At 39.0% G+C, this 12,579-nt stretch overlaps 1 protein-coding gene across 4 annotated transcripts in view; it reads right to left on the bottom strand.

Annotated features, from left to right (window-relative positions):
- The window catches only part of NAA25 (N-alpha-acetyltransferase 25, NatB auxiliary subunit), a 62,777-nt gene that overhangs the window by 48,061 nt on the left and 2,137 nt on the right, over positions 1-12,579 (bottom strand). For 2 of the 4 annotated variants that reach the window (XM_081546233.1, XM_081546234.1), the window contains exons 2-4: positions 5,281-5,366; positions 4,701-4,839; positions 840-958 (exon numbers count right to left, since the gene is read on the bottom strand). In XM_081546233.1, coding sequence (XP_081402359.1) covers positions 840-958; positions 4,701-4,839; positions 5,281-5,366 — 344 coding nt within the window. The remainder of the gene's footprint in view (positions 1-839; positions 959-4,700; positions 4,840-5,280; positions 5,367-12,579) is intronic. The other 2 variants (XM_081546235.1, XM_081546236.1) reach the window with 1 other exon arrangement.

Genomic DNA, 12,579 nt, shown 5'->3' on the forward strand with positions numbered 1-12,579 from the left:
AGGGATCCAACCAGTGTCTCCAACAGGAGATCCTGCATTGGCAGGCAGGTTCTTTACCACCGAGCCGCTTGGGAAGCCTGATATTTCAAGTAAATAAGACCAAATAAAAACCCAAGTAGGAAATATCTGCCTTCAGAACATATTATATCCACAAAGCATTTCTTTAAAAAACTCTAGCTTGACATCATAACCCTTTCTGAGCTTAACTGGGCAAATTTCATTTCTCTGGGATGCCAGTTTTACTTACGTATCAGCCCCAGTGTATCCAAATGAGGCACCTTCACAGCTATACAAGGAACATGAAAAATGTGCTAACTAGCAGAGAAGGAGAAGCTGCATCCAGGGGAAAAAAAAAAGCATCCCAAGCAACAGGGATTTTTTTCCCCTTCTGTGGATTTAAAAATCTTAGCAGGCTATATAAACAGTTGAATTTACAAAATAGATGCAAACTTTTACAGCTAATCTTTCTAGTCTGTTCAGTTATTGCTTTGGGATTTCTACCCATTTTCTGAAAATATACCAGCGATCTGATGCAGTGGGAAAATATAAAGATCGTCCTTTAGATTGTTCTTACTGGAACCAAACAAAACATACAATAGGCCACAAAAGAACAATCACGTTTCCCAAATAAATCAGTTAAAGAATCTGAATAGTTGTTCATCTTTAAAACACACACACAAAAATATCTGGTTGATCCACACACCCAAGTACATAGAATGACTCCTATACCTGTACACAAGCATACATGTACAGACACACACATACAACTGCAGTTAAACCACAGTAAAAAGGCTTTCAGAGAAAATCCCACAGCCCAGGAGGTTTGGGCATCAAGTTACCTGTTGCATTTTCTTGTATTCGCCCACTCTGGCATAGGCCATGAAGAGGTGAGAGTGATATTCCTCACTATTGGGAACTTTCTTCACAGCTGCCTCATAAAGTTTTGTGACTAACTCCGCTAAGACAAAGAGAAACAGGATTTTAATTACTGTAACAAATCTTAGCAGCAATTTTTTTTTCCTTATTTGGAGGAAACAGATGTCTCCTATCATTAAGGAAGAAGAAATATCTGCTTTGCCTCACCTGATCATTCCTCTTCCCTTGCTTAGGTGTTTTTCAATAAAGAATGGACTAGGTCAGCCCCCCTGATGACATTTACAACATATAAGACTCTCCAGGATCTATCTAGCCTTTCTGTCTTCCTCCAAATTCCTTCCACCTGGCACTTTATGCTCCAGCTACATCAAAATATTTGTAGTTCCACAAGATTCCCTGTGCTGTATCCTACCTCCATGACTTCACATTGTTTCCTCTGCCTGGATTCCCCTTTCCTCTCTTTTCTACTGAGAGAAAATCACCTAAGACCCAGTTCAAATGTAATCCCCTCTTGCCAGGAACAGGGCTTCCCAGGGGGCACAGCAGTAAAGAATCCACTTGCCAAGGCAGGAGGTGTGTTCGATCCCTGGATAGGGAAGATCCCCTGGAGAAGGAAATGGCAACCCGCTCCAGCACTGTTGCCTGGAAAATTCCATGGACAGAGGAGCCTGGCAGGCTGTAGTCGATGGGGTCATAAAGAGTCGGACAAGACATAGCACACGCACATCCATGCACGCTGCCAGAAACTATGCAAGTTCAAATGTAATCCTTTCCTAACACCATCTCTGCTCCTCCACCTCAGTTTGATCACTGCTTCCTTCTGCCACTTTTAAATCTTTTAAATAACTTTCTTATACAATGTATTAATATATAATGCAATATACTATCTATTGATCTATTTTTGCTTATAGACTACGAGTAACATGAGAGCAGAAAGACTACCTTTCCTTCATGACTCTAGTCACTACTTGTCACAGAAAAACATTCAACCAATACTTGTAAGATAATTTTTTTCTTTAACGCTAGGAGAGAATCCACAGCACTAAATTGACATAATCCCTATAATCAGCTATACCTCAATTCTTAAGTTTTAATCTTTTATAAGAACGAAAAACAAAACTGAACTATAAAATAACATTTTCTGCCTGCTAGGGTGGCAAAAAATTTGCTTTTTTCCAGTTTTACTGAGAAACAATTGACAAAAACTATATATTTTTAGGAGCACAACATGACAGTTTGATGACCAAAAAATTTTTAAGTCTAAGAATACCAATGACAAGGATGTGAAGCGACTAGAACTCTTAAACACTGCTAGTGGGAGGGTAAATTTAGAAGCAAGTTAACATCACGTTTATCTTTAAGCTGAACCTATACCCTATGACCTAACACCTCCACTCCTAGATTCTAGTGTACTCACCCAACAAAGTATTTTGTGGTAGTGAGCATGAATTAACTACAAGCACTTGGATATTAGATGAAAAGTGCAAGTTACAGAAGATGTACAGTATGAATCCATTTACATTAAGTCCAAGAATAAGCAAAACTAGCAACGTATTGCTTAGAAAAACAAATGTGAAAATATTTTTAAAGAAAAGCAAGAGAATAAAAAAATATTCAGGACAGCAAATCCTTCTTAGAAAGTTAAAGGGGAAATGAGGTTGACAAAGGACAGACAGGAAGTCCTCTAATCACAGGCATGCCTCATTTTTTTATTGCACTTCCCTTTACTGTGATTTGCAGATACTGTGTGTTTTACAAATTACAAATTACAAGGTTTGTGGCAACCCTGTATCTAGACAAATCTACTGGCACCATTTTTCCAACAGCATTTGCTCCCTTTCTGTCTGTGTGTTACATTTTGGTAATTCTTACAATATTTCAAACTTTTTCATTATTATAAAGTTATGGTGATTTATGACCAGTGATCTTTATTTTTTTAATCTATTAATTTATTTGGCTGTGCTAAGTATTTGTTGCTGAACACGGGCTTTCTTTAGTCGTGAGGAGTGGGAGCTACTCTCTAGTTGCAGTGCATGGGCTTCTCACTGTGGTGGCTTCTCCAATTGCAAAGCACCAGCTCTAAGGTACACAAGCTTAGTTGCCCGCGGCATGTGGCATTTTCCCAGATCAAGGATCAAACTTGTGACCCCCGCATTGGCAGACAGATTCTTAACCACTGGACCACTAGGCAAGTTCAACCAGTAGTTTTTGAAGTTACTATTGGAATTGTTTGAGAGCACCACGAATTATACCCACATAAGACCTTGAACTTAATCAACAAATGTTTGTGTGTTCTGACTGCTCCATTATCTAGGTAGTTCCTGTCTATCTCCCTCTCCTTAGGCCTCCCTATTCTTTGAGACACAATATTGAAATGAGGCCAATTAATAACCCTACAACAGCCTCAAGTGAAAGGAAGAGTCACATGACTGGCACTTTAAATCAAAAGCTAGAAACGATTAAGTTTAGTGAGGAAGGCATGTAGAGAGCCAAGACAGGCTGAAAGGTAGGCCTGTTGTGCCAATTAGCCAAGTTGTAAATGCACAGGAAAAGTTCTTGAAGGAAATTAAAAGTACTACTCCAGGGAATTCCCTGGATGGGGAACCAGATCCAACAAGCCAAGAGGTGCAGCTTTCCCCTAAAAAAGTATTATTCCAGTGAATACATAAATGATAAGAAAGTCAAACAGCCTTATTGCTGCCATGAAGTACGTTTTAGTGATCTGGGTAGACAATCAAACCAGCCACGATATTCCTTTAAGCCACAGCCTAACCCAGAAGAAGACCCTAACTCTCTTTAATTCCATGAAGGTTGAGAGAACTGGGAAAAAAATTCATGTGACTCACTTTATTGCAATATTCACTATAATGTGAAACCAAACGCATGACATCTCCAAGGTATGCCTGTACTAATAATGCTCTATTTCTTAAGCTGAGTGGTAGGTTTATGAACGTTCATTTACTTCACATCAAATGTTCTAGTGTGTTACATAAGACATATTCTTCTATAACATGTATTATTAAAGATACGTATCTCATAACAAAACATTTAAGAAATCAACAGGGAAAAACTTTATCTACGGATGAAACTGTAGACTACCTAGGATATCGTCAGAAATAATCTGGCAGGCAGAGGGGTACAGATTAAAACTGACCATGTGTCAATAATTGCTGAAGGTGAATAATGGGCACACTGGGGTTTATTATGCTCTTCTGTTTCTATGTTTGAAATTTTTCATAATAAAAAGTGGGAAAGGGGGCTTCCCTGGTGGCTCAGTGGTAAAGAATCCAGCTGCCAACACAGGAGACACAGGTTTGATCCCTGATCCGGGAAGACCCCACATGCCTCAAAACAACTAAGCCCATGTGCCACACGCTTGAGCCTGTGCTCTAGAGCCCAGGAGCTGCAACTACTGAAGCCCGTGCTTTGCAACAAGAGAAGCCACCACAATGAGAAGCCTGCGCACTGCAACCAGAGAGTAGTCCCCGTTCACCCCAACTAGAGAAAAGCCAATGAAGCAGCAACAAAGACCCAGCATAGCCAAAAAAAAATTTTTTTTAAAGTGGGGAAAAGGCAACTCTTTCATTTAGCAAATAAAAATGTCATAAATGAAATTCAAGTCCTCATTTCAATTCAAGGATCCTAATATGTGCAAAATAGCCACTCTGTCCACAGCCTTTGCAGGCCATGATTAATGAACTAGTTTACCTGCTGTCATCCATCAAATCGTGAGTGGTAAGTAAATCAGACAAATACAGAACTCAACCAGAAATATCCAAAAAATTAAGCACAGTTTTAAAAACAGTGAAAAGAAAGAAACGTACGTCGGTGCATCTCCCGGTAAAGAATAGTCAGTGCCTGCAGCGAGTTGTCATCTGTGGGTTCAAGAGCGGCCACCTCCTGTGCCAAGACGAAAGCTTCCTCTTGTTTTCCAGTTCTCTGTAAACCGATTGCCTTTAACACCTGAGAGAAAAGACAAGACTGCTTTTAAAGGACAGAAAAGGAAATGTGAACCAAAGAAAGGCAATTTGAAAGCACAAGGTAAGTCATAATATATGCCTAGGTTGCGAATCAACTATTTTACTAAAAATATCAGCAAATAAAGATTCTTTCCTATTTCAGTCATATTAAGAATGCACAAAGCAAAACAAAAAAAATGTACAGCACTCCTTAAAAGGACCCTGTGAAAATAGAATAATTAAATTAGAGAAGTCATGTCCAAAGAAAAAAGCAGTGAGCTTTTAGTTAAATACTATTTATGGCATTTAACAGATCAGGAAAATATATGGCCTAAGAAATACTATGAAAATCAGTCACTAAATAGATTAATGAAACACTTTTCCCTTTAAAGATTACAATATATAACCCACCAAATATACGTAACTTGAAGGCAAATGAACTTACCTTAGCACAATGAAGATCTTTATGCTTTTTCAACAACTTATCTGCTTGCTGAATTGCCATTTTATTATTACCATTATCAAGATAATCTATGAAAACAGAAGTTAGGGTCATTATATTCCTTCAACAACAAATATGAAAAATGCATAAGCTAGTATCAGATATTTCAGAAGGTGTCCTAATTTGGTATTTAAAAATATCACGGAGCGATATGAACTCTAAACAGCCAGGATGGTCCAGAACCCAATCTTATATTTTGTTATAGTAATTTCTCATCCAAAAGCAATATAATCCAGTTACACTAGTCCTTAATGAAGATTCAAGACCAAATACATTTAGATGGCAGATGACACTAGCATTTTTACCCATGCGAAACAAATGGGTTTAGTCACACAAAAACTATAATATCTAACAAAACGGTTTATTACACTCAAACTTCAACTCTACCAAATGGACCATGTTCTCTCAATAAAATGTGTAATGTGTACTTACTATGCCACAGAGTTAAGAATAATTTGCTTGGGAAAAAAAAAAAAAAACAGATGGTAACAGGGGTGGCGGATTAAATCCAGCAATATTAGGAGTAGACAAGGATGCAGGAAAAACAGTTCTTTCATATATGTTAGTTGAAACAGAAACTAGCACTGACTTTGAAGAAAAATTGACTTCTAAGTTCCCTAACCTATGCATCCATTCCAAAACTCAAGGAATATGGAGACTTGCTATAAAATTGTGTTAAGGAAGAAAAGCAATCAATTATTATTCAAAAGTAGAATAAAAGCAAAGATTAATTTCCAAATGAGAGGATCTAAAAGAAAATAAGAAGCATGTTAAATGGGCAACAGTGGTAGATGTTAATTTTATATATAGGAAGATGACTAAACGCTGGCCAGCCTACAACCTACTACTACTACCAGGTCCCTCTTGGCTCATCGAGGTCCCAAATCAGCATGGGAACAGACAAAACACGAACAACTGAAACTAATCTATGGACCAAATGCTGGTGAGGACAGGGAACAAAAGCAACTCTTATTCACTGCTGGTTGGAATGCAAAAATGGCACTGCCACCTTGGAAGACTGGCTGTTTCTTAAAAAACTAAACTTACTCTAACCATATGATCCAGCTCCTTGTTATCTACCCAAATGAGATGAAAACTTACTTTCACACAAAACTCTGCACATAAATGTTTACAGCAGCTTTGTATGACATAATTGCCACAACTTGGAAGGAACCAAAGTGTCCTTCGGTAGACAAATGGATAAAAAACTGTGGTACATCCATCCATACAATGAAATATTTTTCAGTGATAAAAACAAATGAGCTGACAAGTCAAAGGAAAAAAACAGAGGACTTTTAAATGCACACTGCCAAGTGAATGAAGGCAATATGACAAAGCTACATGCTATATGATTCCAAGCATATAACAGTCTGAGAAAGGCAAAAATTATAGGCACAGTGAAACAGTCAGTGGATGCCAGGAGCTGAGGGAAGGATGAATAGCTGGAGAGCAGGGGATTTTTCAGTGCAATGAAACTATATGATGCTGTAATGAAGGTACATGTCAATTATTCATTTGTCAAAACCCACAGAATGTGCAACATACAGAATGAACTCTAATGTAAACTAGTAAACTAGGGAGTTAACAATAACATATTACATTGGCTCAGCAACTGTAGCAAATGCAGCACACCAGTGCAAACGTTAGTAACACGTGAAACTGCCAAGAGAAGAGGGGGGTGTGTCGGTGAATAGGAAAAACGGCTCTAAAAAACCAAAGCTGATTAACTTGAAAAATATTTATCTAATAAAAGCAAAGATTCATTTCTAGAAAAAGAAAGAAGTGTTACAAATGGGAAATAGGGTGGTAGCTGCTGATTCAGATTACAGAAAGATGGCTGAACACAAGCTAGTTCACAATCGACTACTACTACTGGTCCCTCTTTGCCCCTCAAGGTCCCAAGTTAGCAACAGGGAGAGAGGAGGCAAAGACAACTCAAAATCATCTACAGCCCTGGTGGCTCAAGGCTAAATAACAGAAACACACTATCAGTTTACCTAACGGCTTCAATTTTTCTCCAATGAATACTCTACCACAACTTTTAAAAAACCAGCACATGAACACATGAGTTTCATCTCTAGTCTTTCTTCAATGCACTTAATACCGACGAGCACCAATAACGCTAGCTACAATGATTAAGACTTACTCGGGAGGAATCACAATCTAAAAAAGATCAAAGACTTAATACTCAGCTAAGAGTCAGACACAACTGAGCGACTTCACTTTCACTTTTCACTTTCAAGCACTGCAGAAGGAAATGGCAACCCACTCCAGTATTCTTGCCTGGAGAATCCCAGGGACGGGGGAGCCTGGTGGGCTGCCGTCTATGGGGTCGCACAGAGTCGGACACAACTGAAGCGACTTAGCAGCAGCAGCAGCAGAGCGAAATCACAGAAATCTAAAAGCACACAAAATCGTGGCCTGAATACCTAATACCAGTTTTCTTAAATTCTTAGTTCAGCTGACAGGCCACCATTTGTCCTTACAGAATATCTGACAGAGACATTTCAGTTCAATAAATGATATCTTCTCTTTCTAATAACCTGGTGTTGGTCTCATGCAGAGTGAGTTCTAAGTTATGTCTGACTCAGTCCTGTAAGACTCCAGGTTCATAGACCACATCTTGAAGCCTTCTCAAAGAGTAGGTATCTTCGGTGAAACCCCAGCTCTGAGGATCTCCCCGTAAACGGATCAGACCAGAGGTTAGGACTACAAGGATATTTAACTTTTCCTCTCTGTTGTTGACAAGGCTCTGATATATTAACATGTTGTACCCTTGCCGTCTTCTCTGGGAATGGTTTCCACAGACTCTGCTGAAGGGGTAGAATTGGATGAGCATGTCTAGATCACGTAACTGAAGCCCAATGGAGTGGACATTTGACCCAAGCTGGGTAAACCTGGTAATCTATAACTGCAATGCTGAAACCTGGAGTCAGAAAACTATGTAGAACTCCATTTGGAAGGCAATAAATATTTCCAGTTTGAGATTATCAGGGGCAGGTCCAGAATTTCCATCTGGAAGGAGCCTTGGGAGATGCAAGTTGGTTAATGGGGAGTGAAAAAGGGAGTTATCTCTTGGCTCTTCATTCATATAACATTTATAAAAGAATAATGTCAGTTATCTTTACCAAAAAATAGATGGAGGGGGGGCGGGTAGGGGCAGTGCTGATTAAGCAAACAACCTCTCTCTACTTTATCTTCAGCCAACATTTGAGCCCTTCATAAGTGATGAGTAAGCACATTAAAAAAACAAAAAAGAAAAGGTTTGAAGAACCTAGCAGAGAAAAGAACAGACACAAACAGATAAGAGCAGCAGAGATAAGCATTTGAGAAAGAAGCTTCAGATCCTGACAGCTTTCCAGTTTCCATCAGGCTCTAGAACACTGCATTCCTGCCCTAGGCTCCCACAAGGGCTTATAAACAACCTCCCTCTACTTGAGCTTCTGTCAAAGGGTTTCTGCTTCTTGCACCCAAAAGAATTTTAACTAAGACACCCCACCACATTCAGCCTGCTGTCAGGCTCCCCCTTCCTGGAAGCCTACTGATTAACTGGTTGCTGAGTCTTTGGGAAATGTTTATTTCCATTTTACATCACTGACTTCGTAATATAAATTATGTAGCACTTGGTGAAAACAGGCCAAAAAAAAATGGTATCCTAAGTCTATTTTTTTAAGTCTTTTTAAAAGCTTACTCAAGGGTAATTGTGGCTTGATATGGTTCCCTTAATAAGAGGAGTAAGCTGGTCAGCCATCCACAAATCAGGCATAGGAAATAAGATGATGATGTGTCAGTTAAAGCAGTGTTTTTCAAAGCACAGTTATCACTCCAACTACTCTGTTTTTAGGTGATCTCTGCAGGCAGTACTAGGTAACACAGTGAGAAAGTTGACTTCTAATATTTCCTTTGATTTAAGGAGACAGTCTCAATTTGGTATTAGCCTGTCACTCCTTTAATATTTGCTAATGCCCCTCCCCCATTTTTTTCAAAGAGAGAAGCAACAGGTCACAGATTGAGAGTTTCACAACTATCAGAAACTAGTTAAGGGACTTCCCTGGCGGGCCAGTAGTTAAGACTCTGTGCTTGCACTGCAGGGGGCACAGGTTCAATTCCTGGTTAGGGGACTAAGATCCTACATGCCACTGGTTCCACAAAAAAAAATTAAGACTTTAATAACATTGTTTTCATTGTATGTATTTATTCTTATGGTTTGTTTTCTCAGGGCAAGTGACAGATTTTCCACTAACGGTAATAATAAAGAATTTTTTTTGTTCAGTCACTAACTGAAGTGAAGTGAAATGAAAGTTGCTCAGTTGTGTTCAACTCTTTGAGACACCACGGACTATACAATCCATGAATTCTTCAGGCCAGAATACTGGAGTAGATAGCCTTTCGCTTCTCCAGGGGATCTTCCCAACCGAGGAATCGAACCGGGATCTCCTGCATTGCAGGCGCATTCTTTACCAACTGAGCTATCAGGGAAGCCTAGTCACTAAGTCGTGTCCAACTCTTTTGTAACCCCATGGACTGTAGTCTGTCAGGCTCCTCTGTCCACTGGACTTCCCAGGCAAGAATACTGGAGTGGGTTGCCATTTCCTTCTCCAGAGGATCTTCCTGACCCAGGGATCAAACCTGCGTCTCCAGAACTGGCAGGTGGATGCTTTACCACTGAGCCGTCAGGGAAGCCCAATAATACAGATTATTTTAAAATAAATTTAACAGTCAACTTAGAGAAAAATATTAAGTAAATAATAGTACAAATGACACTATAATATAGCTAAAATCATCAGATTGGATAAAAGAATGATAGCAATCTGTGAAACACTGGGTTAAACCATTGGTAAGGGACTATCAAAATCTGCTGAATGAATGAGCTAGCCCCGTTCCTGGGTAATACTGCCAACAGAAGCTCCTCTTCCCTGAAGGTGCAGACAGATAGCAGGAGGCCCTGACACATACAGGTCTACTGTCTACTGGCCCTGTAGAGAGGCCCTGGGACCAACATACTTAAGAATCATAAGTCCAATCATACTTAGGAATACTGACAATAGAAAAGGGATCAGTCTCACTAATAAAAAGGAAAGCCTTTAAATTACGTGTCCTTGCAAATGCTTTTAAACCTTCCAGAGTAGCTGAAATTGACAACCTGCGCTGTCTTCACTTCCTACAAGGGCTTCAGAGACTAGTCAAGATATTGCTCCAAATTTAGAAAAAGACCGAATACAAGACAGCTCCACTTTCAAATTACAATGTCCTTTGCTTAAAAATTCTAAATGTTTGAGAACAGAAGTCTTGCTTTTACCAAGAACACATTGTAGGTGAAACATTCTTTTAATCAACAAGCCTTTGTTAAATACCTAACATGCAAGATGGTGGGTAGTGAGGTTGAACTTAAAAACGAATAATGCCTTCGAACTGATGGCCTTCCATCCTGCATCTGTCCCTTTTAAACCTATTTCCCACACGGTATTCAGCGTTATCCTTTTACAATGCGGGAGAAAGAGATACATACATACAAAGTGACCACAACAGGATATTCAAGGAACCAATGATTAGTGATGGCTTCCTATGATCAAATTGGACTTTTAAAAGTCTTTTCAGTCAATTTTTAAATAATAAAAATAATACAGTCATAGTGGGGGGAAAAAAAACAGTGATTCAAATAGGTATAACATAAAAAGAATGATTAGTCTTATAATCTTGCCCTGCGCACCTACTACCCTCTATTCTGTGCATTCTTCTAGGACTTTTCTGTGCATTAACATGTCTTTCTAAGCTTAAAATGTTTTTAGAATCTCAAAGTCTAAGAGCTTTTTAAAAGGTCAAGATTTCAGAACAGAAGATTACAGGTTGTGCCAAGTGACTCTCCTACAGAAAGAAAAGATAATATTCACTCACCAAGACACCCTGTCACTCCTGGGGCGAAACAGGACAAGACTCACTGAGCTAACACCGCCCAACAGAAGGTTCAGAATACACAGAACAAGCATGTGAAGACTTGGGAAGTTTTAACAACAAACTATAGCAAAATAATTCCCTGGAGTTTGGCCACACATGGAAGGGAAATGTCCTAACGCACCCAAGAAGTGATTATCATTCAGGAAACACAGCTAGGAAATAGGTTACACATGATTCAGGCTAGAGCAAGATTGTAAGTCAGTAACCAACAAGGACTACTGTGTAGCACAGGGAACTCTACTCAATATTCTGTGACATCCTATATGAGAAAAGAGTCTAAAAAAGAATGAATATATGCATAACTGAGTCACTCTGCTGTACACCTGAAACAAACACAACATTGTAAATCAACTATACCCCAATAAAATTTTAAAAGTAAGTATACAAAAAAAAAAAAAGACCATAAGTCAGTAACAAAGATTAGAATGGATCTTGTGCCATAAAAGTATGTGTGTGTGTATTCTAAAGACTATGGAGATATTTTTTCTTTGAAACTTCTCTATTTTTATTTTACAATTTCTGCATCCTATAAAAATTTATTAAGTGCCATATCTGACCATCACTTCCAACTCTACACACCTACTAACCACTAAAAACATTTTAAAATAATAATGGTAGAAGAAAGCACTAGAGCTCACCAAGTCACATGGGAATACAAACTCCGTTCAGAGCCACAAAGTACAAGAGAATAATTTCAGTGAAAGGAGAAAACAATAAAGTAGGTGTTCTGGGAAACTCAAGATGGTTTTCAAAAACCAAAAATGCAATACCCAAATTTACTCATTTATGAGTAAAAACAAGCACTCTAAAGACATTCGACTAAACAACTAGCCATTACATACACAGGCATCAAAAACAGAATCTCAACCTACCATAATTTCACAATTAATCACCCTGTCAGCTTCTACCCTCAACAGCATCAGCAAAAGCTGAGGTCATAGGCAAAGTTTCTCACAGTTGTAAAATCCTAAACCTTGGTAACATAAATAATGCTGCACAAAAGACAGTGAGGCTGAAGAATCCAAACTCAGTGAAGGGCTGAGCTCTCCAGCGAGAATGGCCACATTCAAATTCCAGCTCTACAATTTACTAGCTGCAACCCTGAGCAAGTTAATCTCTGGCCTTCAGTTTACTACTCTGCTCACAATAATCTTACCTACCGAACAGGACAGTTAGCACACGAACAAGTGCTCAATCAGTGCTGAGTGTTGTTGAACTTTGGGCTGGTGGGTAAGCACCACCAAGCATTAGCTCGTTCATCTGTCAGCTAATGAATGTCTAAATTCA

The sequence above is a fragment of the Giraffa tippelskirchi genome, chromosome 11 (assembly GCF_054371585.1).
Source record: "Giraffa tippelskirchi isolate mGirTip1 chromosome 11, T2T-mGirTip1v1.2.pri, whole genome shotgun sequence".
In the NCBI taxonomy this organism is placed as follows: domain Eukaryota; kingdom Metazoa; phylum Chordata; class Mammalia; order Artiodactyla; family Giraffidae; genus Giraffa; species Giraffa tippelskirchi.